Genomic DNA, 21836 nt, shown 5'->3' with positions numbered 1-21836 from the left:
CACAAATGGAACAGACGACTTAGTCAGCCCCCGGACGCGCATCCCGGCGGAGCGCACGGGCCGCAGCGGGGCTTTGACCTGGAGCCGGAGCCGGAGCCGGAGCCGGAGCCGGAGCCGGAGCCGGAGCCGGAGCCGGAGCCGGAGCCGGAGCCGAGTCCCGTGCGCCGCCGCGTCCGCCGAACTGAGGAACGGGAACTGTCACGTCGCACTCAAGCTAAGGCAGGCACCGTACCAGCAATAGCTGCTGCTGCTGCTGCTGCTGCTGCTGCTGCTCAGAAACACCCGCCCGCTCTCGACTGAATCCCAGAACCATGCCTATCCACAAACCGCCCTCCAAGTCCAAGACCCACTCCCAGTCGCGCGACCGCCGCTCCCGCTCCCGCAACACCACGCCCATTGACCGCCAGAGCGTCCAGCCCTCCGTCGAGCTGATTACCTCGCCCACCGCCATGCACCACGCCCTGTCGCACCTCAGCAATCCCTCGTCCGTCTTCATCGAGGAAATCTTCACCAATGGCTCCTCATCTCAGGCCATCCCCTCGCCCGAGAGCTTGCACGCCATGCTTGAAGACGTCAAGAATCGCTTCCTACCCGCGCAAAGCCTGCGAGTCGAGGCCAACGAGAAGTTTATGCGCCACCTGATGCAGCGTCGCAAAGCTCGCATGGAGCGCCAGCATGATCTCGATCGCGCCGACCGCGAGGCTGAGGAAAGGAAGCACAAGCTCAAAATCAAGCCCAAAAAGCGCGAACCCGATGAGGACCGCCCGCTCGCGGTAGGCGCACACGGCCTGGCCAGGCAAGATGGGACCGACGTTCACAAAGGTAGGCACCTTCTACGCGTTTTCCGCCGTGCCCTTGATCCATTCGACCCGACATTTCGAATCCCATTCAGCAGTCTCACACAATACCGCATGTATTCCCCATCGCACACATACACTAGTTATACGCCATGCGGACGGGGAGCATGGACAACTGCGCCCCAAAAGCGTGTGCCGCCAAGGTGGCGCGACATCAGAGGTGCTCTCACTCATCTGACTGCCTCGCTAGCCTGCCCTTCGTATTCGGCCCTTCAGTATCTTTGGACCCATGATGTCCTTTGGTCCCTTAACATGGCGTCCAAGACTCGACCCTTTTCCGGGGCTAACCAATCTTTGCAGATGCATCCTCAACCATTTCCTCGCCAATCTCTCAACCACCCCCATCGGCCACCGGGACTGGTAACATGGACAGAGCTTCTGTGAGTGGCTCTGAAGACTCACGCCAGCCAGAGAAAGCTCTTGCAGTTCCCGCCTACCAGACCTTTGGCCCTGACCCAACCAAATTCGACGACCCTACGATATACCACATTCGAGAAGTCACCGATGACACGCCAGAGAGACTTAAGAAAGAAATACTGGGGGTGGCGACGTATCCAAAGAGCGACTTGAAGGACCTTACTCCTGGCACTCCACCAGACCGCGACTTTAGCAATCCCAAACCGCAGACTCAGGTCAACGCCAACGTCTTTGCCAATTATGTGGAACCTTATATTCGGCCATTGACTGAGGAAGACTTATCCTTTCTCAAGGAGCGTGGAGATAGGATGGCGCCGTTTAATATGCCGCGTCGGGGGCCTCGCCATTACAAAGATATTTGGGCGGACGAAGACGGCGCCATGGCCATCGACTCGACGAGCGACAAGCTGCCTCCCAACGAGCCCCGGGGCAGCATAGACATGATTAACGACGAGGTGGCCGAGACAGATGCTGTGGCACTAGGTCCGCTCGTATCGCGCCTGCTCTCCACCTTCCGCTCCGAAGGGCGCAGCTCCTCAGATCCCAACGGTACAACCTCCATGACCGAGATGGAGATCGACGGCGAAAATCCACCCGATACCGCGAATGCGCCGTCACTTCCAGCAACACATATAGCCGAACCAAATAATGCTGCTCTCAAGAATGGCACAACGCAGAAGCCCGACTTTGTGACCATGGAGGAGCGTGCCATGCAAGAGCTGATCCACATTGGTTTTCTCTCCGCCGATGACAAACCAGACTACGATGGGCACTTTGATGACGAGGTCGCAGCGCGGCTCAGATACCTACAAGATGAGCTGCGACGGCAGAGCATAGTAAACGGCGCCCGCAAGGCGCGGCTCCTGGAACTGGCCCAGCACCGCATGGCGCAGCAAGAGTACTGCGCTATTGAAGACGACCTCAATAATCAGCTCAACGCTGCCTATCTCAAACGCAACCGCAATCTGGGCAAGGGAAAGAAAAATACAAAAAACCGGCCCGGCGGCGCGGGCGGTGGATCGCATGTGGTGCAAGTGGGCGGCGGCATCAGCGGGGGTGCCGGTGCCGGTGCTAGGGGTCTCGGCGAGGAAATCCGCGCTCTCATGGAGAAAAAGGAGCGCTGGACCAGCGTCATCGGACCCGTCGTCGACTACGGTAAGGCGGGCATTCCACGCGAAAGCGTGTTCGACGAGGAGACGATGAAGCGCTTCGTCGAAAAGGAGCAGGAGGGCTGGACCGAGGAGCAGGAGTAGCACGCGCGCTGGTTTTCGTGTGTTGCTGTTTTCCCCTGGTGGTGTGTACTGTACATGTTACCTGCATACATGTTGGACTATGGCGTACCGAACCGCAGATGAGCAATTCTTCGCTGCGCCTTTTCTTTCAGCCTGCCATTGTTCGCTCCATGTGGTATGCCTGTACCATTTTCACATTTGCCACTTCTCAGCCATGGAGAATGTCTTCACGGCCCTCATCATTTCGGGTTTGCCTTGGGATCCGTTGGGCGGCCAGCTCGGTACGACGATTCTACCCCGTCCATTGCCCTGGAAAACCGGTCTCGATGCCTCTGTTGCTCAAAATGCCTCTCCAGAGCAATCTCGCGCCGTTTTGGCCTTCCTCTAGGACCCATCTCCACCGTCATCTACAATCGGCTCATGCATCTAACATGTCCAATTCTCGCGCACGCGCCGCCTCCACACAGATTGATTCTCCCCCGAGAATCTTGCTTAGCATTAAGCAACAGCAGCTTGCCATCAGCATCACTTTTGGCGTCGATGGCTTTAGATTGGGCTTCTAGACATGGTATGTACGGGCAGACGACATGGCATCGACTTTGCTCGTATCAAAATGTTGAGATAGGATCACGGGTATGACGATGGACTCTGGGAGGCGTCACTGGGCTTATTTGGATTAAATGGTATGTGGTTAGGCGTATGGCGGACGCGCTGCTTTGCCTATCGAGAGTTGGGTCAGATATGGGGCGCCGGTGCAGGAGTTGGGAGAGGGGAAAGAGGGAGGGGTAAGGGGTTTTAGGGGGTAGAGGGTGAAAGAGAAGCGGGATAGAGGAAGTCCAGCCGTAGTCTTATTCTTGTGTATATGCAGCTGAAGCTGTTCGAGGTCGATACGATGGACACGTACAGTGTGGTGTCGTCAGTATTTCGTTGATTGGTTGATGATGGCTCGACATGCCGCCACGCGTACATTGTCACGGATGATGCTTTGAGACACTTCCTGAATTTGAACGCAAAGCCGAATCCATTATTACTGCAATTAAACAAGAACAAATGAGACCAACCAACCAAACCCCCTTTTCCCCTCATCCACCCCCCACCACTACTCAAGTACCCGGCCCCTTATACTGCGAATCAACAGTAACCCCCTTCGCAACCTGGGGCCTACACACCTCACAGCCCCCACCCTCCCTTGTATCACACGGCGTGCCAATATAAAGCGTCAAATGAAAATTAGAGCCGGGACACCAATCCCCCTCGGTCCTCTTCCAGATCCAATCCGCGAGCTCGGGGTCCTCGCGCTTCATCCGTTCGTTCTGGCGCAGCAGCAGGTGCGCAATCACGTCGTCTTCGACGTCGCCGTACTCGTCCTGGTTGCAGTTGGCCAGCCGCCGCGTCCAGTCGGCGTGTTGGGCGGCGGTGATGCCGTCGTGGAGGAGCCAGTAGGCGATGTAGCGTTCGAGGGCGAGTTTGAAGTAGGAGGGGAGTTTGTCGTTGTCGCTGTCTTCGTCGTCTGAGGAGTTGGAGAAGCTGGAGGAGCTGGAGCCGGGGTTGTGGTCGTGGCGGTGGGAGTGGTCGGCGGGTGAGTCGGATGAAGACGAGGGCGAGGGTCCGTAGTCGCCGCTTTCGGAATCGCTGGGCGAGTTGTCGTCGTCGCTCTTTTCCTCGTCGTCCTCGCTGCCAAAGTAGCTGGGGCCGGCGTCTCGGCGTCCGAGACCTCCTCCATCGTCGTCATCTCCTCCGTTGCTGCCATCTCTTTCCCTGTTGTCGTCTTCACTTTCGTCACTCCATTTGTCAGAACCACTGATCATGACGACCTCTCTCTGTCTATCATTTCCTCGTTCCTCCTCTCCTCGTTGCATATTAACTTCATTTTCTGATCCTGTCAATGGTGAAGAATCAGAATCACTGCTGATTTCGATGACCGCTCGCTTTCTTTTGCGTGGCTGTTCCTGTTCTCCTCCTTGATCAGGATCACTGGTTTCCATGGTCTCTGATGCAGTATCTTCACGTCGTTCCTCTCCACTTTGTTCCTCATCATCAGCAGACACGTAAGATGCCGCTTTGGGATCCCTCGCGCCATCGTCATCGTCTGTTCCGTCCCCGCCAAAGAAGCTGTTGCCACTCCACGACGACGGCGTCTCCCACCCATCATCCTCGCTTCCAGGAGGTTGGCGCTTGTCGGGATCAACAAACCCCGACATTTCATCGTCAGAAGAGCTGTTTGACGACCCTGTCCCGCCCGTCTTTGTCGGTCTTCTCGACTCTGTGACTGGTCCGCGACGTCGCCTCGGCGGTGGATTCTGCTTTTCTTTGCAGCCACTGCTGCCAGTTCCGACAGGGGCTGTCCCTTTGCTGGACGAGCCTTGCGTTCCTCTCTTTGTTCCGACGATGTCAGAATCAAAAAAGGTGGGTTGGGGCATGGTTTGCCAGTTTATTCGATTAAGGCGCAAGGCCGAGGGCGCAGGGGTCCCCGTTCCAGACCTTCTGTTCCGGGAATTCACAACAGTTGGATCAGCAATTTGTCCGTTCTTTTTCGCAGAATCTGGAGGAGTAGGTGGAAGAGAATGACGGGCATTCTTGGCACTGGAAAGTCCAAGATCATCGAGATCGAAATCAGGGATTTGAGTAGGCAAGTTCCGTGCCACTTCATCAAAGAAAGTTACGGTGTTCAAAGGTCGAGACACAGCAACAGGAACAGATAATCTGGGGGCAGAAAGACCTTCCGGAGTATTAAAGGGTAAGTCCCGAGACGGCACCTCTCTACCTTGCTTCCTAGCTGGAGTGGCGACACAATGTTCTGCGGGATGGCCCACAGGAAAGTCCTTGAAGAACATTGCCTTAGTCATTTGAATCTTCTCGGGCGTATCAGCATTGTCCAATCTGCGGCGCCAATCTGTACGTGTCTGAGGGTCCATTTTCATGGAATCGAGGCGCCTTTTCATCCGCTCTTTGGTGCCAACAGCCCTAGCGGCACGCGGCTCTCCCACACGTACCTGATTTCTTGCGCCTTTTGGAGTAGAACTGTTTTCTCCAGGAACAAAGCGGGAAAATGCAACCCCATCACCTGACCTGAATGGGTTCAACCGCCTTCGTTTGGGCAAGATTTCGAGATTGGCCCTGCCGTCCAATACTTCAAATCCAGTCCGCTTGGAAGTTTGCTCGCCAGATGTATTGGCTTCGGGCAAGGATCCGCGCCAGAATCCGGAAATCCCGTTGGCAGAGCTAGGTCTCGGAAATGGAGACGGACCATGTTGTGGCCGTGCGAAGCTTAGGGGCAAGAAAGTGCTGATATCGGCCGAAGGCGACTCATTGAATATGCCTGGGCTGCGTTCATAGTATGGAAAAATGTGAGATGTAGTGAGATCAGGACCTGGAAAAGGGTGAACACTTGACAATCCTGTACTGGACTCGAGAGGGGTGACGTCAAGCTCGCCGGGCGCAGCAGAGGAGCGCCCAAAGTCCAAAATGCCAGCCTCGCCTCCGTACGCATTGAAATCATCCGACAGAGTCTCATTGCGGGAGGAAATCCTGGAAGGTGAGATGAACCGAAACGGAGAGACCTCAGGTTCCTCTGGCTCTTCAAAGAAGGATTTGGGGCTAAGGAAGACGTCTTCATCTCCATGCGAACTGGACGCATCCTGAGGAACTTCACTGTGAGGGACTATCCGGGCAGGTTGCTCGGGCGAAAAGGGAGCATGGGGCCCAACAGCCAGATCGTCTTCATCCGAGTCGGACGCATTCAACAGAGCCTCATTGGGAGGTGCTCGCCTGGGAGACGGTCTAGATGAAGAGGGATTGCTGGCGCTGAAGATGCTCTTTTCATTCGAGTCGAAAGTATTCACTGGGATCCGGGAAACTTGGTTCGATGTTCGAATGTTGAAAGCTGGCACGGATTCAGGGCCGGAACCGGTGAATGAACGAATCTTTTGAATATCGGTGGTCCATTTTGAAGGGCGAGCACGTGGTTTCGTGGATAGGAATGACTGAGTATTTTCGGAGGCCATCACTGGAATGCGATCAGTTGAATGGAAAACAGAAGCTGGCTGTTGCTGGCTGTTGGACAGCACTGCGCCAGAAAAGCCCGACTTTCCAAAGGATCTGAAACCAAACCCACGGCCTGCGTTGTGCGCCGCGGGGCTAGGGAAAGCTCCTGCAGTCGGGTGCCCAAATATTTTACCGCCGCTTCCCGTCTCTGCTGGTGTGCTGTCTGTTGGCTTCGTGACAGTCCAGGAAGGGAGCAACTCGGGAGCAAGTTCTAAAATCAACGGCGCAGTCTTCCCACGTCCCGCCCTTTGTTCTTGGGCAAATGACTTTAACGCTGCCGGTGCAGAATGTCTTTCGTAACAGCCGTCAGGGGAGACGAAGGGAGCATATGCGGGCTGATATCCGGCGACAGAGACCCGTGTTCCGATGCCGGTACTGATTCCTCTCCCAGTGTCAGGCGAAGGACCGCGATGCAGAAATGAAATTTCAGCGTCATCGCCATCAGATTCCAGCAGGTAGCGAGGACTGTGGGTTTTTGACTTGTTCCAAAAAGACACAGACGACCGGGCTTCCAGGCTCCTGGCTCTCTTCAGGTTGCTTGATTGTGATGGATGCGAAAGTCTGGCGTTTGGTGGATCGGTCGACACGGGTTCTCTTTGTTCGTCAAAGTCATTCGGGTCTGCCAACTCTTGCAGCTCATTGAGATGTTTTCTCCGCATCTTCAGGTTCTGCTTGTTGTGCCACTCCAACATTCGCTGCTGCGCGTAATCGAATTTAGATTCGTTCTGTGGAGGCAGGTGTGACAAGTCGAGTTCCTGTTGCTGACGCAAATCTTCAACCTCCTGGGATTGACGCTTCCTGCATGTCTTGAAATTCTCCACACGCCTACCTCCATGAACATCCTGCGTAGGTGCCATGAGACGCTCATTGCGTCTGCCGGAGGAAAATGGTAAGGGTTGGAGTTGGAGTTCGCCGGAGACGCTGAAGCTTTCCTCGGAACTGCTTTCAGTATCCAGACCGTTCGAGACCTTTCTGTGAAGCTGGGTTGGAGTTGGAGGAGTGTATGATGGGATTGATGTGCTCCGCCCGTGCGGCGTCGATGGTGTCCCATGTACTTGCGTTCCTGGTAGATATTGAAGTGGGCCGATACCTCGGAGAAATTCTCCTCTCTGCCTGTTGTGTTCCTCATCCCGAAGGCGAATCTTTTCTTGGTACCTTTCGTGGTTGTCCTCGGCCCATGTGCTTCGGAATACTCGTTCATATTCGTCTGTGAATTCTTCCCATTCCAGCCTCAGGTTCTTGACTGCCTCCAAGGCCGCATCTTGAATGAATTCCTCCCAATCTGCCCAAGTTCGTTGGCGCTTGTGGATTGGATCGACCTGCTTTCCCCACACTTCCCAAAAAGCCCATGCGGCCCGCTTTGTCTTCTCTCTTCTTTCCTCTTCGGGGATCTCGCGTTCTCTAAGGAACACGTTGGCAATGGCTCTGGCCGTCACCATTGTGTTTTCTTCGGCTTGAAGCGCATTCATTTCCATCTGCTGTCTCTCGACCAATTGGTCGTAGGCTTTGATGACGATTGGCATCATCTCTCTCTGGGACTCATCCAGCCTGGGTGCAATGTCGGCCCACCATCCGTACGGCTTGGGCGGTGGGATCGCGGGTGTCGTCGCGTAAGTCGGATACAGATGGCCTCTGTGGAGAGCATCTGGCTGATGGCGATGGCCCTGATAGTCCCCGTCGGACTGAGGGGCTAAGTTGGGTGGTTGCGACATGATGCTCAGTGGCTTCTGAGACTACGGAGAGGTGGATGCGAGAAAAGAAAATGGTTTGCACGTAGACAATCAAACTAGAAAGGTCTGGATGGAGCGACATCTTTAGTACCCCGTGCATGGCTGCTTGCGGGGTGGATAGAGGTTTGCTCATTGTTCTTCATGAAGGCTGCGTTCTGCGAGATTGCTTCTTTGAGCTCCGGCGACCATTGTGGGACAAACAGGCCGGTAATGCTGTCAGTCGGACAGTGTCGCAGTGGTTGTACACCAGGACGAATGGCCGAAGACAAGCGAATTCACAGAACGATCAAGTTTGACGTGGTTGCTGGCTGGCGATTGACAAAGCGCGTGCAGCACAAAGAAAGAGATGATCCGGAAGCAGCATTGAGCATGGTGACACGCCAGGATGGCAGGAGGAATGCGCATGAGATGAGAGAGCCAGACAGTTTCAGCCGTGGTGGTCGACGTCGATCAGAGGTTCTGGAGCTGGCGGCGGGACGGGGACCCACTACTAGGTGCTGTACTACAGTACATGTACTTGTACTGCGATGCAATGCTGCGACCGACATTGACAGAAGGGGAAAGAGGGGAAAAAAAAAAAAAAAAAAAACCCCCCTCCGCCTGCTACTCCTCCTCTGTCCCTCTCTCACTCTCGCTCCTCTCCCCGCCTCTCTCTCTACCGTACTGTACAGTACACCACGTCCCTCGTTGGTTCCACATCCATGCCGGCTCTGCGCTCACGTCCTCAGCTCAACGCCGAATCCCGGCTCTACCGCTGGTAATGTACGTGCTAGACTTTCTGCGCTAGCCTCGTCAGTCTTCGCCCTCGTCATTCCGCAGCTGCACCTTCAGCTTCTATTTGCTGCTCGGCCTGTGCTCGTCGAGGCGTCGACATGCCCACGACTCGCGCCCGTCCGCCTCTATGAATAATCCTCGATCCATCTTCACCGGACGACAGGGCACCTCAGACGACTCCAACAACTCCGAAAAACGCCGCCTGAGCACCCCGGAGTACTGCGCGACTTTGGACAATCTTTCCTCCACGTCCGTCTGTACTGCCGCCGCCTCGCATCGCCATAGCACCGCTACCACCACATTCGCCCGTCCCGCATGGTCCTCTAAGCCCATCTCCAAACAAGCTCCTTCTCTGAACCGCTTCTCAGACCCGCAGCCTTGTTCGTCGGCGAAACCTGTCGCTGATTCTTTTGTCGCCCCTTCCAAGCCCGCTGAGAAGCGCTCCGCCAACCACGCAACCTCGGCTCCAGAAGTCAAACCTCCCTCTGAGCCTCTGCACAAGCGTCGCAAGCTGCACACTCGCTCGCGCCATACCCTAGACCACCTTGGCTTCTCCTGGCCTCCGCGCGACAAGAAGCCTCAGCCCCCATCGCCGCTCTTCTTCTCCAACACCAAGCGAGCCAGGCCGCCTTTGCCTGCCCGCTTCTCCAGCTCTGAGGCCGCTGCGAGGATGATGAGTAATGCCCGCGAGGACAGCGGCATCAGAACCGTCACTCTCGCTCGCGGCACCCTTGCGACCTCTAGCCCAGGTCAACGAGCCTCGTCCGAACGCTCCAGAGCCTCCCCCGCCTCTCCAGATCCTCGAGACAAGGAGTTCCCTCGCGGGCTGAGCCAGATCGGTATTGCCGAGTTGCTGGAACATGATGGCCGACCAACCTTCATCGTGGACTTGGGGGATCCATCTGTGTATGGTCCAGGGTACTTGAATATAGTATACGCCAATGCGGCACTCCGATCAAGCACAGGACTTGTCGATTTAATCACCGGAAAAGTCGTGAATGATGCCAAGGACGCTTCAGCTCTCAGAAGCTTCGCCCAATTCAAGACGTGGCTCTCTTCTGCCGTTGTGAATGGTGAATCTCTGGATGTCTGTCTCCCGGGGCTTCTCTACAGCGACCTGACCTGGAACGCATACACGCTTCGAAAATGCTACCGTGTTGTGAGTGGCAACTATGCCATGTCACTGCCTTCAGAGTCAATCCCCAGCTCGGCTACGACGCAACCGCCGCCTTCAGCAACTTTACCAGTCCCCAACGACGAACCCGAGCGGCCTGCGGACACAGACGCTGTAGAAACCGACGCAGAAGACTATTTCGCCCTATCGAATGTTCCCGGTCCTCCTGCAGACACCCCGATCCAAAATTCTCTCCTCCCTCCGTCGCAAGATACAGGCACAGACCTCCCCGATACCCCGTCCGCCATCGCCGCAACCGGCTTAACCAATCGCATCCTCGGTACCTCGGACATCATGTCAATTTCATCTCATCCCTCAATATCAAACGAGTGCGTTCTCCGAGCTGCTGTTGCGGGCGATGTTGATTCATTTTTTGGCAGTGACCCAAGTATTCATCTTCGCAAAGAGCTTGGCTTCTTTGATTGGACCCGCTTAACGATAACTTCCAACTTACCCAAACACATACAATTTGCCCGCAGCATAGATTGGGCGGCAACACCGCTGGGACCAATCGAACATTGGTCAGCTGATCTTCGAAACTATGCCAATCTTGTCATGGCATCTCCTCATCCGGCCGCCATGTATTGGGGTGATGACCTTGTTGCTATCTACAACGAGGCCTACGTCCTGCTTGCTGGGCAGAAGCATCCTAGGCTAATGGGACAGAGCTACAAGGATGCTTGGGCCGAAATCTGGGACGAAGTCAAAGACGTCTTTGCTAGTGCTAAATTGACCGGCCAAGCGACAATGAAGGTAATTTGCCCAACCGTCGTGGATGCCAAACGAAGTGTCACCTCGTAGCACAACAGGATTTGCACCTAGGAAGCTGCTGTTGAGCACCATCGCTGCGTTTAGGGGGCTGTCAATTCTTTCAACATTCATTGTTCAATCTCTTTTGCGGCAAAGATGCTGACTACTGCTGACGTGTAGGACGATGACTGCTTGTTTATAAAACGCAGCAACTTTCTTGAAGAGACGTACTTCTCGTGAGTAGCGAGCCTTGTCTTTGTAGAGTGTCATCTGACACTTTTTCTAGATGGTCCATAATACCGATGATTTCTGACGGAAAAGTCATGGGCCTTTACAATCCTGCTTTTGAGAAGACAAGGAGAAAAGTTGCCGAGAGACGAATGCTCACTCTTCGTGAGGTAGGAGAGCGGACGGCAGCAGCCAGAGACATCAAGGGCTTTTGGAAGCAAGTCCTGTCCGCGCTGGCCAGCAACGAGCATGACACGCCTTTTGTGCTGCTCTACTCTGTCTCCGACGATTCCGACAGCGACTCTTCCTCAATCCATTCTAGCAGCATCTTCGGGACCAAGATGTGCTTACTAGAAGGATCTTTGGGCGTGCCGAAAGGCCACCCTTGCGCACCACGTCATCTGGAGCTCAAGACAAGTACGGAAGGTTTTTGCCCGGTGTTGCGAGAGGTCATGAAGACGGACAAGCCGGTTCTGCTTGAAGTGGGAGCCGGTGAGCTTCCAGCCAACATGCTGGATGGCATCGAGGGAAGAGGCTTCGATGATCCGGTTCGGTCGGTCGTCGTGTGCCCTATCCACCCAACAACGGGCGAAGCGATCCTGGGTTTCCTCATCTTGGGGGTCAATCCTCGCCGACAGTACGATGATGACTACAGTCTTTTCGTGCAGCTTCTTAGTCGGCAGTTGGCAACATCCCTGGCTTCAGTCGTGTTATTTGAGGAAGAGATCCGACGAGGTCAAAGAGCAGCTAAACTCGCCGCGCTCGATCGCATGGAGCTGTCCGAGCAGCTTGCCGCCCGGACTCAGGAGGCGCGAGACAGTGAGACGAGGTTCACGCGAATGGCCGAGTTCTCCCCAGCAGGCCTGTTCATTGCTGACTCGGAAGGCCACATTACGTACTGCAATGACACGTGGTACTTGATATCACGAGTACCTAAAAACACAGTCAGTACGGATCGCTGGATAGATGCGGTTAAGCCGGAGGACCAAAAGCTCGTCATGGGCCTGTGGAACAGGCTTGTCGAAGATACCGAGCCCGTCACTGCTGAATTCCGATTCAGAGCGCCCTGGGAAGACAGCAATGGCAACAGAACAGACACGTGGGTCCTCTTCAGCGCTTATCCTGAAAAGGATGATTTTGGCCACCTCAAGAGCGTCTTTGGCACCATCACCAACATCAGCCAGCAAAAGTGGGCGGAGGACTTTCAAAAGCGCAAGATGGAAGAAGCCGTCGAATTGAAACGTCAGCAGGAGAACTTCATTGACATTACCTCGCATGAGATGCGTAATCCATTGGTGTGCCCGCTGCCCCAGCAACAGTCATTTACCATGTTTGGCTATAATCTAACCTGACGCAGAGTGCAATTCTTCAATGCGCCGACGAAATTTCATCGAGCCTTGCCGAATTCAAAGACACAAATGTCAACGATTTCCATCGCCGCGGTGTTGCAGAAATTGACGCAGAGCTCGTCACGAGCAACATTGACGCTGCCCAGACCATCGCTCTTTGCGCGCAGCATCAAAAGCGCATTGTCGACGATGTCCTGACCCTTAGCAAACTTGACTCGGCCATGCTCCTTGTTACTCCGGTTGATGTGCAGCCTTTGACCGTTGTTCAAAGAGCATTGAAAATGTTTGAGGGTGAGCTTCAAACAGCGGACATCCAAATGGAGTTTGTCGTGGACGAATCATTCCAGAAACTTGGGGTGGACTGGGTAAAACTAGACCCGTCCCGAGTTCTCCAAGTCCTCATCAACCTAACCACCAATGCCATCAAATTCACTACAACAGAGTCTAAGCGTACAATCCGAGTTACCGTAGCAGCCTCCACCGAAAAGTTCTCAGTCTTGGAAAATCGGCTCGTGGACTACTTTCCTACGCGCTCGAAACGAATCGACATGACCCAAGGTTCCGACTGGGGCACAGGAGAAAACATCTATGTCCACTTTGCGGTCCAGGATACGGGTCGTGGACTGACTGACGAGGAGAAGAAGCTGCTCTTCCTGCGCTTTTCGCAGGCTTCGCCACGCACTCATGTGCAGTACGGTGGATCCGGTCTTGGGCTCTTCATCTCGCGTGAGCTGACGGAGCTTCAAGGTGGTGAGATTGGTGTCTCGTCCGAAGCAGGGAAAGGCAGCACTTTTGCATTCTACGTCAAGGCTAGGCGGACCGTTGCTCCCAAGGACCCATGCGAACAGTTCGCCGTCAATCTCGGCCGCACAGCCAGTGATCTGAGGAAGAAAGCCGGGTCGCAGGAACCAGCGGTCAAAACTAAGGATTTTGCTCTTAGTGTGAGCCCGGTGGCGACCGAGAATACTGCCAACAAGGCAAAAGAGAGGAAGGATACAGTGGTTCTGATTGTGGAAGAGTAAGATCCCTTCCATTGAGCGTTTCTTTGATGTCCTTTTTTGGCTAATCTGGAGCTTAGCAATCTCGTCAACCAACGAGTCCTTCAAAAACAGCTCAAGAACGCAGGTTTCAGCGTCCACGTCGCCAACCACGGCGGCGAATGTCTGGAAAAGCTGCGCCAAAGCACGCACTTTGCCTCCGCAAGTGACCTAGGCTCGAAGCACCAAGAAGGGCACAATGGTCCACCCATTCTTGATCTTTCCGTCGTCCTCATGGACCAAGAAATGCCCGTCATGGACGGCCTAGCAGCAACGCGCAAGATCCGCGAGTGGGAGTCTTGCGGCAAGTTAGTGCGGCACTTGCCCATCGTCGCAGTGACGGCAAACGCGCGTGCCGAGCAGATTGCACAGCTCATGGCTGCTGGCATGGACGATGTCGTCAGCAAACCCTTCCGCATTCCGGAGCTGGTTCCGAAGATTGAAGAATTGGCGGCGCGATGGTCAAGCGCGGGGGAGGAAGGAGGCAAGCATGAAAAAAGTGGTAATTTGGGAGCGTAGTGGAAGCATCATCCAGGAGCATGAGCCAAACGACTGGAGTTTTTAGGGGAAGGGTTTCTCCTTCTTGCGTTTTTCCGGAGGTGCAGGGACCTGGGTAAAGGAGTAATCCAGGCAATGGTGAATTGGAAGCATCCGCACAAGTACGCGCGGTACATGCACGGCGTTTTAAGGGCACGAGTGTTCTTGCCCAGTTTTTCTTTGGGGCGGGCAGGCGGTCTGTACAAAAGATACCATGGGAGACGGGGCTTGGAAGGTCAGGCCCAAAGGGCGGGCTGCATCTAGGTCGGAATATTGGCGCACTGGGTATGGATGGACGGACGGATGGGATGGGATTCGGTGCTTGAGCATTCTCCGGTCAATTGAAGAGACGGCAACCATTCACATCGTCTTTTCAGGTCCCTTTTTAAGTCTTTTCAAAGTCAGCTTTTCTTTGATTGCTTTGAGCACCCCTCTGTACCTCCTCTGTTTCCATCAGCTTCCCGCACTTTTGCGTCCATGTCGGAGGAGCTCCACAACGTCGCGTGCTGCATTTGCTTGATTCAGTAGCTGGCATTCAAACGTCGGATCTGCCGTTCTGGTTACGTCATTTATCTTTTGCTTCCCTCGCATCTTCATCATTGGCGGCTTTCTGCCTCTTCTTGCATGGCTACCAACAACGTCATCGTCATTATTCTTCTGGGCTGCGTGAAAGTTCCTGCATTCTCTAAACATTTTCTTTGATTGCATTACCTTGAAGCCGGGCGTGGACTCGCTTTCTGTAAAGTAGGGGAAGTAGCATGGCGACTTACAGAACACTACATACGTATGTCTGGATTTGGGGGTGGACTGAGCCGTTGTTTTTGAGATGGGCAAGGTGGAGGATTTGATCTCGTTTTGTTTGGGAATGTGCATTATAGAAATCATGATTCGATTCGAGCAATTATCAAACATGTTCATCTGACTACTTTTTCAGTCTTAGCTTTGTGCGGGTTTGCATATGTTTGGTAGAGACATTGACACTACCGTATTTTCAGACTCTTGAACTGCTGCGACAATCAATCAATTCTAAATCAGCAAACGAGACACCCCTTCTCCCCATGCCTCCGACCTCCATCAAACGTGACCAACCACCAACACCCACAAAATGATTCTCTAGGACCTAAGAGAGTTGGATCAGCCATCGATGCACTCAAAGAAAAAGTGAATGAGAATCAAGGTCACGTGTCCCATTTTCTTCAGATGGGTGAGAAGATTGTTGTGTGTAGCTGGTTTCTTAACCATGTGCGGCCCAGCTGGACAAAGCCAGCAAGGCCGTTGGTGTCTTATGGCCCCAGCGTGCTCATCATAGAGAGAGACGTTTGAGTGAAAAGACGGAGGATACTTACATCAATGTACCTTGGGTGGTGTTGGTGTTGTCGTGGCTGAGTCGTCGTCGGGCGGGAAGCAGGCGGGTCGGTTCGGTGGTGGCGCACAGACCACAACCACTGACGTAAATCGATTCCAGCCAGCTTTTGACCCGCCGCTGCCTGCCTGCTGTTGCTCAAGTCGTCACCGTGTCCTGCCGCCGAGCTCCCCACTACTTCTACTTCTACTTCTACCTCTTGACAACAACCATCGACGTCTGTCACTTCTCTCTCTGTCTCTCTAAACACTCGACACCCCGCATTGTCGATTCATCCCTCGACGCGGTTTCGACACGCGACTGCTACATCACACTACCCCTCACGACAGCGACCCCTCGACGTAGCTATCAACTATGACGCTCTACTACAGTTTGGTGAGTCTCTAGCATCCAAGCTGTGTCGTGTGCAAATCCGGCTCCGCCATTGACACCGTCGTGTTTCGTACCCGTCAGCAGCAACTGTCGAGCTTCGAACACGCCAACGTCATGACGGCGCAGGCACAGCACGCATCTCGTTCCATATGGCCAGCTACGCGCGACAAGAGACGTTCTCGAGCTGACTTGTCTCATTCATAGGTGTTTATGCTTCTCATGTTGGAGATGGTCATCTTCGGCTCTCTCATCTTCCCACTGCCCTTTACCTGGCGCCGCCGGCTGTTTACTTTCATCTCGGAGAGCCCGCTTGTTGCAAAGGTCCAATATGGCATGAAGGTTGGTTCTTGGGAGATCTCCAAAGGTATGGAATCAGATTGCTGACGGAGGGCTCTAGATTACCTTCATCTTCATCACCGTCCTTTTCATTGACAGCGTCAACCGCGTCTACCGTGTGCAGCTGGAGCTTGCTGCCGCGTCCAAGTCTGAGATGCGTGGAGGGTATGTCCAAACTGAATTCCTGGCGTTGATTCGAAGGACAGCAGCTAAAACTTCAGCAGTGCCGCTGTCTTGGGCGGCTCCGAGCGCATGGAGGTCCAGGCCCGCAAGTTCTACTCGCAGCGCAACATGTATCTCTGCGGCTTTACGCTTTTCCTGTCGCTGATCCTGAACCGCACCTACGTTATGATCCTCGACCAGCTCCGCCTCGAGGAGGAGCTCAAGCAGCTCAAGGGCGACTCGACGGCCAAGAGCAAGAAGAGCGTCAACGCCCTCGGCGACCCCTCGGAGCCCGGCGAGGTTGCTAAGCTGAGGGAGCAGCTCAAGGCCAAGGACCGCGACATTGAGCACCTGAAGAAGCAGGCCGAGGGTCTGTCGCGCGAGTACAACAGGCTGGGTGATGAGAATGCTGGCTCCGATGCCACCCCCAAGAAGGACAGGTAAATGGGTCAAGTGGATGCTTGACAAGATTTCCTGCCATTGGCAGATGGCGCGTTCTGGCTTCGTGTTGGGATGCTCTACTCTCGCGGACTTTGTCCAAAAGAAAAACGAAAGGAAAAGAAGGTCTGGGGATGGATTGTGGATTGAAAACGTCAAGATTGACACTGACGCGAAAGATTTTTCCTTGTATGGTAAACTCCGTGGACAGCTGGATAGGGATGCTTGACTTGAATTAAGACCCTGTTTAACGAATGCCATCAAGCTCTACTGTGTGCACGGACCGTGCGAATTGCGGAGGGGACGGCCTGGATAGCTCCAGGGTGCCCTGTTCCCCGCCATCATCAACCATTGCACCTCTCCATGTAGCTCTCGCGCGGTATCCAGCTCGTCGGCCAGCCCACGCAGCTGGTATCAGCTACCAGTCATGATCAAAGCAATATTCTACACGCGTTTTCATCCTGCAAAAGGTATTGCACCGTCGTCAGACATGCAATAACTCTGCTAACCAACGTCACCACCCACACAGGCTCGCGCGTCCTCCACCAAGTTCCCCCCGGCTCAATCACGCCCTCATCAGCGCCCTGCGCACAATCGACGCCGCTCTTAGACTTTGCCTCAATCTCAGAATACGTGATCCCACGGCAAGACTTTTGCGACCGACTGGTGACGGTATGCGTCAACCACTACCGCGTCATCGGATACCCCGTGTGCATCAACAACTACGACGGGCGCTACGACCGCAACCAATTCATCTTCAACTTCGCATTTGTGGTCGAGGAGGAGCTGCTGGACTGGAACAGCTACGCCAGCGTCGTGCGCAAGCTGGGCCGCCTGCTGCGCAACCTCGAGGAGCAGAGCGGCTTCCTAAGCGCCGAGGAGAAGGAGCGCGATGAGCTGGAGCTGCAGCTGGCGCTGGCGGCTGCGGGCGGAAGCTCGATGGCCGGAGCGCTGGCCAAGGGCCCTGCCGTCTTGGAGAAGATTCGGGAGGTGGAGAGCCTAAGTAGTGGGAGAGGCAGCGGTAGCGGTGGTGATGAAGAGTCGGTCCAGTCGTTGGGGCTGGAGGGTCTGAGACTGGATGAGGCGGATGAAGAAAAGGAGGAGGCGGTCGAGGTGGAAGAAGACGATGGATTTATTGAGGAGGGCGCCGTGAGCAAGGTTTACGCACTCTGTGAGATGATTTTGGAGGACTTGAACAACTACTGCGAGTGCATGATCCCAATTGGTACGTTTGGTTCCCCGAGGTCTCCTCTTCACGCTGCTGACCGAACGACAGATGATTCTAACACAATCAACTTAAAGCTGTTTCCTACCAGGCTTCCTCCGGCACCCGTTCATGGCTGGCATGTGCCACTGCTGACGATTGATCTGGAAATGTACACTTCGCCGTCGGCAAAGACCAACCGCTGCGCTACTCTGTCTTCGGACCTTACTCTTACGCGGATTTTGCCGTTTATCGATGGCATCAACTCTGTTGCTAGCATCGCCCAGCTGGCGGACACGGACCTGGGCCTTACGCGAAAGGCAATCCAGCACTTGCTGTACTACGATACCGTAGTACTTCTTGACATATTTCAATTCGGGGCTACATATGCACCAACACCTTTAATATCCCACTTCTTCACGGACGAGGCTGCTCTTGGAGAATGCGCGCAATACGTCCGCATCCCACGATTTCTCGACGCCTCCATTGGAGACGCTGCCCAAGGGGAGGCCAAAAAGGAATCGAGTCGCTCGCGCAAAGCCAGCATTGGCAGTACCACAGCCACAACCGCTGCCGGTAGCCCCTCACAGCATTCATCACCGCTGTTCAATCGGCCCAATCGATCCTCCACAAGTGGCACGCACGTCACGAACATTACGGGACTGACTGCAAATCTCGTCCTTGCGCCTAACCAACCTACCGTCACTCACGACACTCTGATCCAACTATACTCGACGCTGCGCCAGGGTGTCACACTACGCTCCTGGGTCCTCGAGAATGCAACAATGCTAACGCACATCGACGTCCGGCGCCTCATCACTTTTGGAGTGATAAAAGGCTTCCTCTACCGCATCCACAAGTACGCCATTACGACCAGCGCCGGGGCTCTTGCCGGCACCACGGCATCCTACGACGGCCATGACCACCTGCACGGCGCGCGCTGGCGCGGCCACAACGGCTACCAGTCGCCGTACGCGGCGACGGTCGAAGAGTCGGAGGCAGAAGACACGGTGGGCGGGCCCAGTGGCGTCGGGGCTGCCGCAACAGCGGGAACGGGCCGCACGGGGTTGGGCAGGGAGTTGCCACTTGCGAGATACCTAGACGGCCTGCATTGTTTTGATGAGGTATGCACCGAGTTGGGCATGGGCGAGCGGGAGGTGCTGGCTAAGATGAAGAAGGGCTTTGGGGATGTGTTGGTGGTGCATAGATGAGAGTTGAGGAGACTTCGGGGGAGCTTTCTGGGCTCATGGTATGGCGTGCTTGATTGCGTTTTGTGATACCCGTAGTTTGTTTTCTGGCCGGATGTTGTGCATTAGCTGGGTCGGCTGCATGGTGATCGGGGTGAAGGCAAGGACGTTTATTGTTCAGGTTTCTGATGGAGGCGCCATGTGATTGGGTGAATGGTAACCGTCCTGTAGATCCCGTTCTCTCGACTGTTCGTCTGGACTGCCGATGTATGATTCTTTGCTTGGTCTAGCAAACAAAGAGCAGCTTCACTAGTAACAAGGTTCAAGTACCCAGCTTCCGCATCAGGCATTTGAAGAGCAGCTCAATTTCACATGCGCATATACCCTTGACAGAACTGAAGATGCTAGGAACGAGAACAGCGTGAATCTGTATTTCAATGCGATATAGCCACTTCTCCAAGAATTGGCGGTGTTGGAGTACCAGGTGCTTGTCAAGTGCGACCTGAGAAAGCTAAGCGATTTCGGGATCAGCGCATGGCCCGAACGATGACGTCCATTGCAGAACACCACGAGCTCCAACCTCTCCGGCCGCAAGCAAAACACCGCCCACACCCCGTCCTATCCTCGTTCGACTCGAGGCAGACTCGCCTCTGCACGTCGCAATTGAAGAGCAGCCACCATGGCATCGACAGGGGCAGGAAAACCCAAGCGGGGTCCAACGGTCCTGGTATTCCCCACCCGAACCTGAAGCAGAGCACCCTGCCTCATTATTCAACCCTACACAACCGCCCGCCCAAGCCAAAACCCATTTATGTTCAGACCGCACCGACTGATACAAAATGATCCCTCTCGCAGGTCACCGATACCCGCGACCAACCACGCGCCGCTCCCCAACGTCCCGGACCACCTCAACGCACCGGGACCAACATCATCTCCGTCGACAACGTGCTCCAATACGTCTCCGAGATACCGTCAGGACAGCGCCGCGGGCCGCCCTCGGGCAGCTCTGGGCCCGGCGGCGCACCACAGCGCCCAGCGCACACGCGCACGCCCTCGGGGAAGCACCCGCTGGACCCGAAGCTCAGCGGGCGAATGGCGCCGCAGTACCTGCCCAGCCGCAGCAGCAAGGTGTCGGAGAAGCTGGTGCTGCTGCCCGAGGCCGAGGACCCCGTCGGCGACGAAGACGACATGCTGGGCTTTGGCGAGGACGAGGATGGAGCCGGAGGCCCGCCCGACGACGAGGCGCTCGAGCGCTTGCGCAGCGCGCAGCAGGGTGCGAGGGAGAAGTCGTATGCGGAGCGCTTGCCCAAGGCTAGGCGTGCGGAGAAGCTGGCGAGGGTTACGGCGTATTGCACGGCGCAGAGCTACAAGATGAGGGCGACGGCAGACTTTGTCCGCGACCAGCACGGCGCCAGGACCAAGTTGTACGACGATTGCTTGTACACGGTATACCACTTGCCGTTGCTGGGAGGTAGCGACGGGTACCGGGTAAGGAGCAGTCCGGTGTTGAAGAGCCCGGGAGGTAAAAGTGTGCTGGACGAGGAGATTGAGAGAAACGAGCGAAGAGAATACCATGAGGGGTATTTTGGGGAGAGCGAGAGCTACGGCGTGCGAGCGCACGAGGATGGAGAAGCCAGTCCAAGCCAAAGCCCCAGCCGTAACGGCCAGACAATACCTCACGAAAGCCCAGTGCAGTCGCCGCAGCACGAGAGCACCGCGTCCCACCGCTCCATGTCGCCGCCGCCGCTGGCGCCGAACCCGCTCAGCTTTGGCGAAATGTTCGTCTTTAGCTACGGCGTCGTCGTCTTCTGGAACTTCACGGAGCGCCAGGAAAAGGAAATCCTGGCCGACCTGACCTTCTCGCAGTCCATCAACCGCGTCCCGCTTGTCACGCGGCCGCAGCCGGAGGAGGACTTTGAGACGGAGGAGTTTCACTTCGAGTACAACCCCAATATCCCGCGGCCGCGCGTTTACAACGACATGATTACGCTGCGCAGCAGTGACCACATGATTAAGCTGGCGATTAGCCACGCGATTGCGCAGAGCACCAAGCTCTGTTTCTTTGAGGAGCGAATGGCGCACATAATGCTGGAGGCGCAGTATGTGCCGCGACGGCTAGCATTGACGGGCAAGCTGGGCATGAAGCGAGAAGACGTGGTCAAGATTCTAGGCCGACTTTTCAGCAGCAGAGTGGACGTCAACCTGTGTAAGTTCCCTTTGCCCCTTCCTCCTCCCTGCGCTCGACATTCTCCAAACGCAGGCGGCTGTCTGGACCTAACGTTGATGGCATAATTTTAGCATCAAACATGCTCGACGTGCCCAACTTCTTCTGGGACTCGGAGCCCACGCTGCACCCGCTGTACGCCGCCGTGCGCGAGTACCTCGAGATCAAGCCGCGCATCCAGGTGCTCAACGAGCGGTGCCGCGTCTTTCTCGACCTGGCCGAGATCCTGAGCGACTCGATTGCGGACAAGAAGATGACGCGTAAGTTTGTCGTGCATCTTGTCGATTTACTTTACTCTGTTCCTAGTTACCCTTTTGCTGACCCGCGAGGCAGGCATAACGTGGATCATCATCGTCCTCATCGTGCTGTCCATCTTCGTCACTTGCTCCGAAGTCTTCCTGCGCTTTGGCATCCTGACGCA

The 21836-nt window shown here is 55.2% G+C and overlaps 6 protein-coding genes across 6 annotated transcripts; 5 read left to right on the top strand and 1 right to left on the bottom strand.

Annotated features, from left to right (window-relative positions):
• Window positions 1-220: 220 nt before the first annotated feature.
• On the top strand, window positions 221-2636 carry IWZ02DRAFT_73174 (histone acetyltransferases subunit 3-domain-containing protein). The gene is made up of 2 exons (XM_066771135.1): window positions 221-822; window positions 1158-2636. The coding sequence occupies exons 1-2, from the start codon at window positions 312-314 to the stop codon at window positions 2525-2527; spliced, it is 1881 nt and encodes a 626-aa protein (XP_066619784.1). The 5' UTR covers window positions 221-311; the 3' UTR covers window positions 2528-2636.
• Window positions 2637-3567: 931 nt separating this feature from the next.
• On the bottom strand, window positions 3568-8745 carry IWZ02DRAFT_460419 (uncharacterized protein). Its single transcript, XM_066768153.1, has one exon. It carries the CDS (start codon window positions 8260-8262, stop codon window positions 3610-3612), a length of 4653 nt encoding a protein of 1550 aa, XP_066619783.1. The 5' UTR covers window positions 8263-8745; the 3' UTR covers window positions 3568-3609.
• A 76-nt stretch (window positions 8746-8821) lies between these two features.
• Window positions 8822-14347, top strand: IWZ02DRAFT_73081 (uncharacterized protein). Its single transcript, XM_066771134.1, has 6 exons — window positions 8822-10557; window positions 10609-10981; window positions 11159-11214; window positions 11265-12501; window positions 12564-13573; window positions 13634-14347. Exons 1-6 carry the CDS (start codon window positions 9182-9184, stop codon window positions 14109-14111), a joined length of 4530 nt encoding a protein of 1509 aa, XP_066619782.1. The 5' UTR covers window positions 8822-9181; the 3' UTR covers window positions 14112-14347.
• Window positions 14348-15621: 1274 nt separating this feature from the next.
• Window positions 15622-17060, top strand: IWZ02DRAFT_477063 (endoplasmic reticulum protein-like protein). The gene is made up of 4 exons (XM_066769039.1): window positions 15622-15867; window positions 16069-16203; window positions 16262-16365; window positions 16425-17060. The coding sequence occupies exons 1-4, from the start codon at window positions 15847-15849 to the stop codon at window positions 16804-16806; spliced, it is 642 nt and encodes a 213-aa protein (XP_066619781.1). The 5' UTR covers window positions 15622-15846; the 3' UTR covers window positions 16807-17060.
• A 167-nt stretch (window positions 17061-17227) lies between these two features.
• IWZ02DRAFT_383582 (nitrogen permease-like protein regulator Npr2) lies at window positions 17228-19215 on the top strand (the record flags this gene model as incomplete). Its single annotated transcript, XM_066765283.1, has 4 exons — window positions 17228-17270; window positions 17330-17769; window positions 17944-18025; window positions 18077-19215. 4 exons carry the CDS (start codon window positions 17228-17230, stop codon window positions 19213-19215), a joined length of 1704 nt encoding a protein of 567 aa, XP_066619780.1.
• Window positions 19216-19618: 403 nt separating this feature from the next.
• IWZ02DRAFT_460410 (uncharacterized protein) lies at window positions 19619-21771 on the top strand. The gene is made up of 2 exons (XM_066768152.1): window positions 19619-19918; window positions 20047-21771. Exons 1-2 carry the CDS (start codon window positions 19871-19873, stop codon window positions 21481-21483), a joined length of 1485 nt encoding a protein of 494 aa, XP_066619779.1. The 5' UTR covers window positions 19619-19870; the 3' UTR covers window positions 21484-21771.
• Window positions 21772-21836: the final 65 nt, after the last annotated feature.

This window comes from Phyllosticta citriasiana (assembly GCF_038021145.1).
Source record: "Phyllosticta citriasiana strain CBS 120426 chromosome Unknown IWZ02scaffold_13, whole genome shotgun sequence".
Taxonomy (NCBI): Eukaryota; Fungi; Ascomycota; class Dothideomycetes; order Botryosphaeriales; family Phyllostictaceae; genus Phyllosticta; species Phyllosticta citriasiana.
Note: the sequence above shows the minus strand (reverse complement) of the source record. Positions and strands in the feature narration are given on the sequence as shown.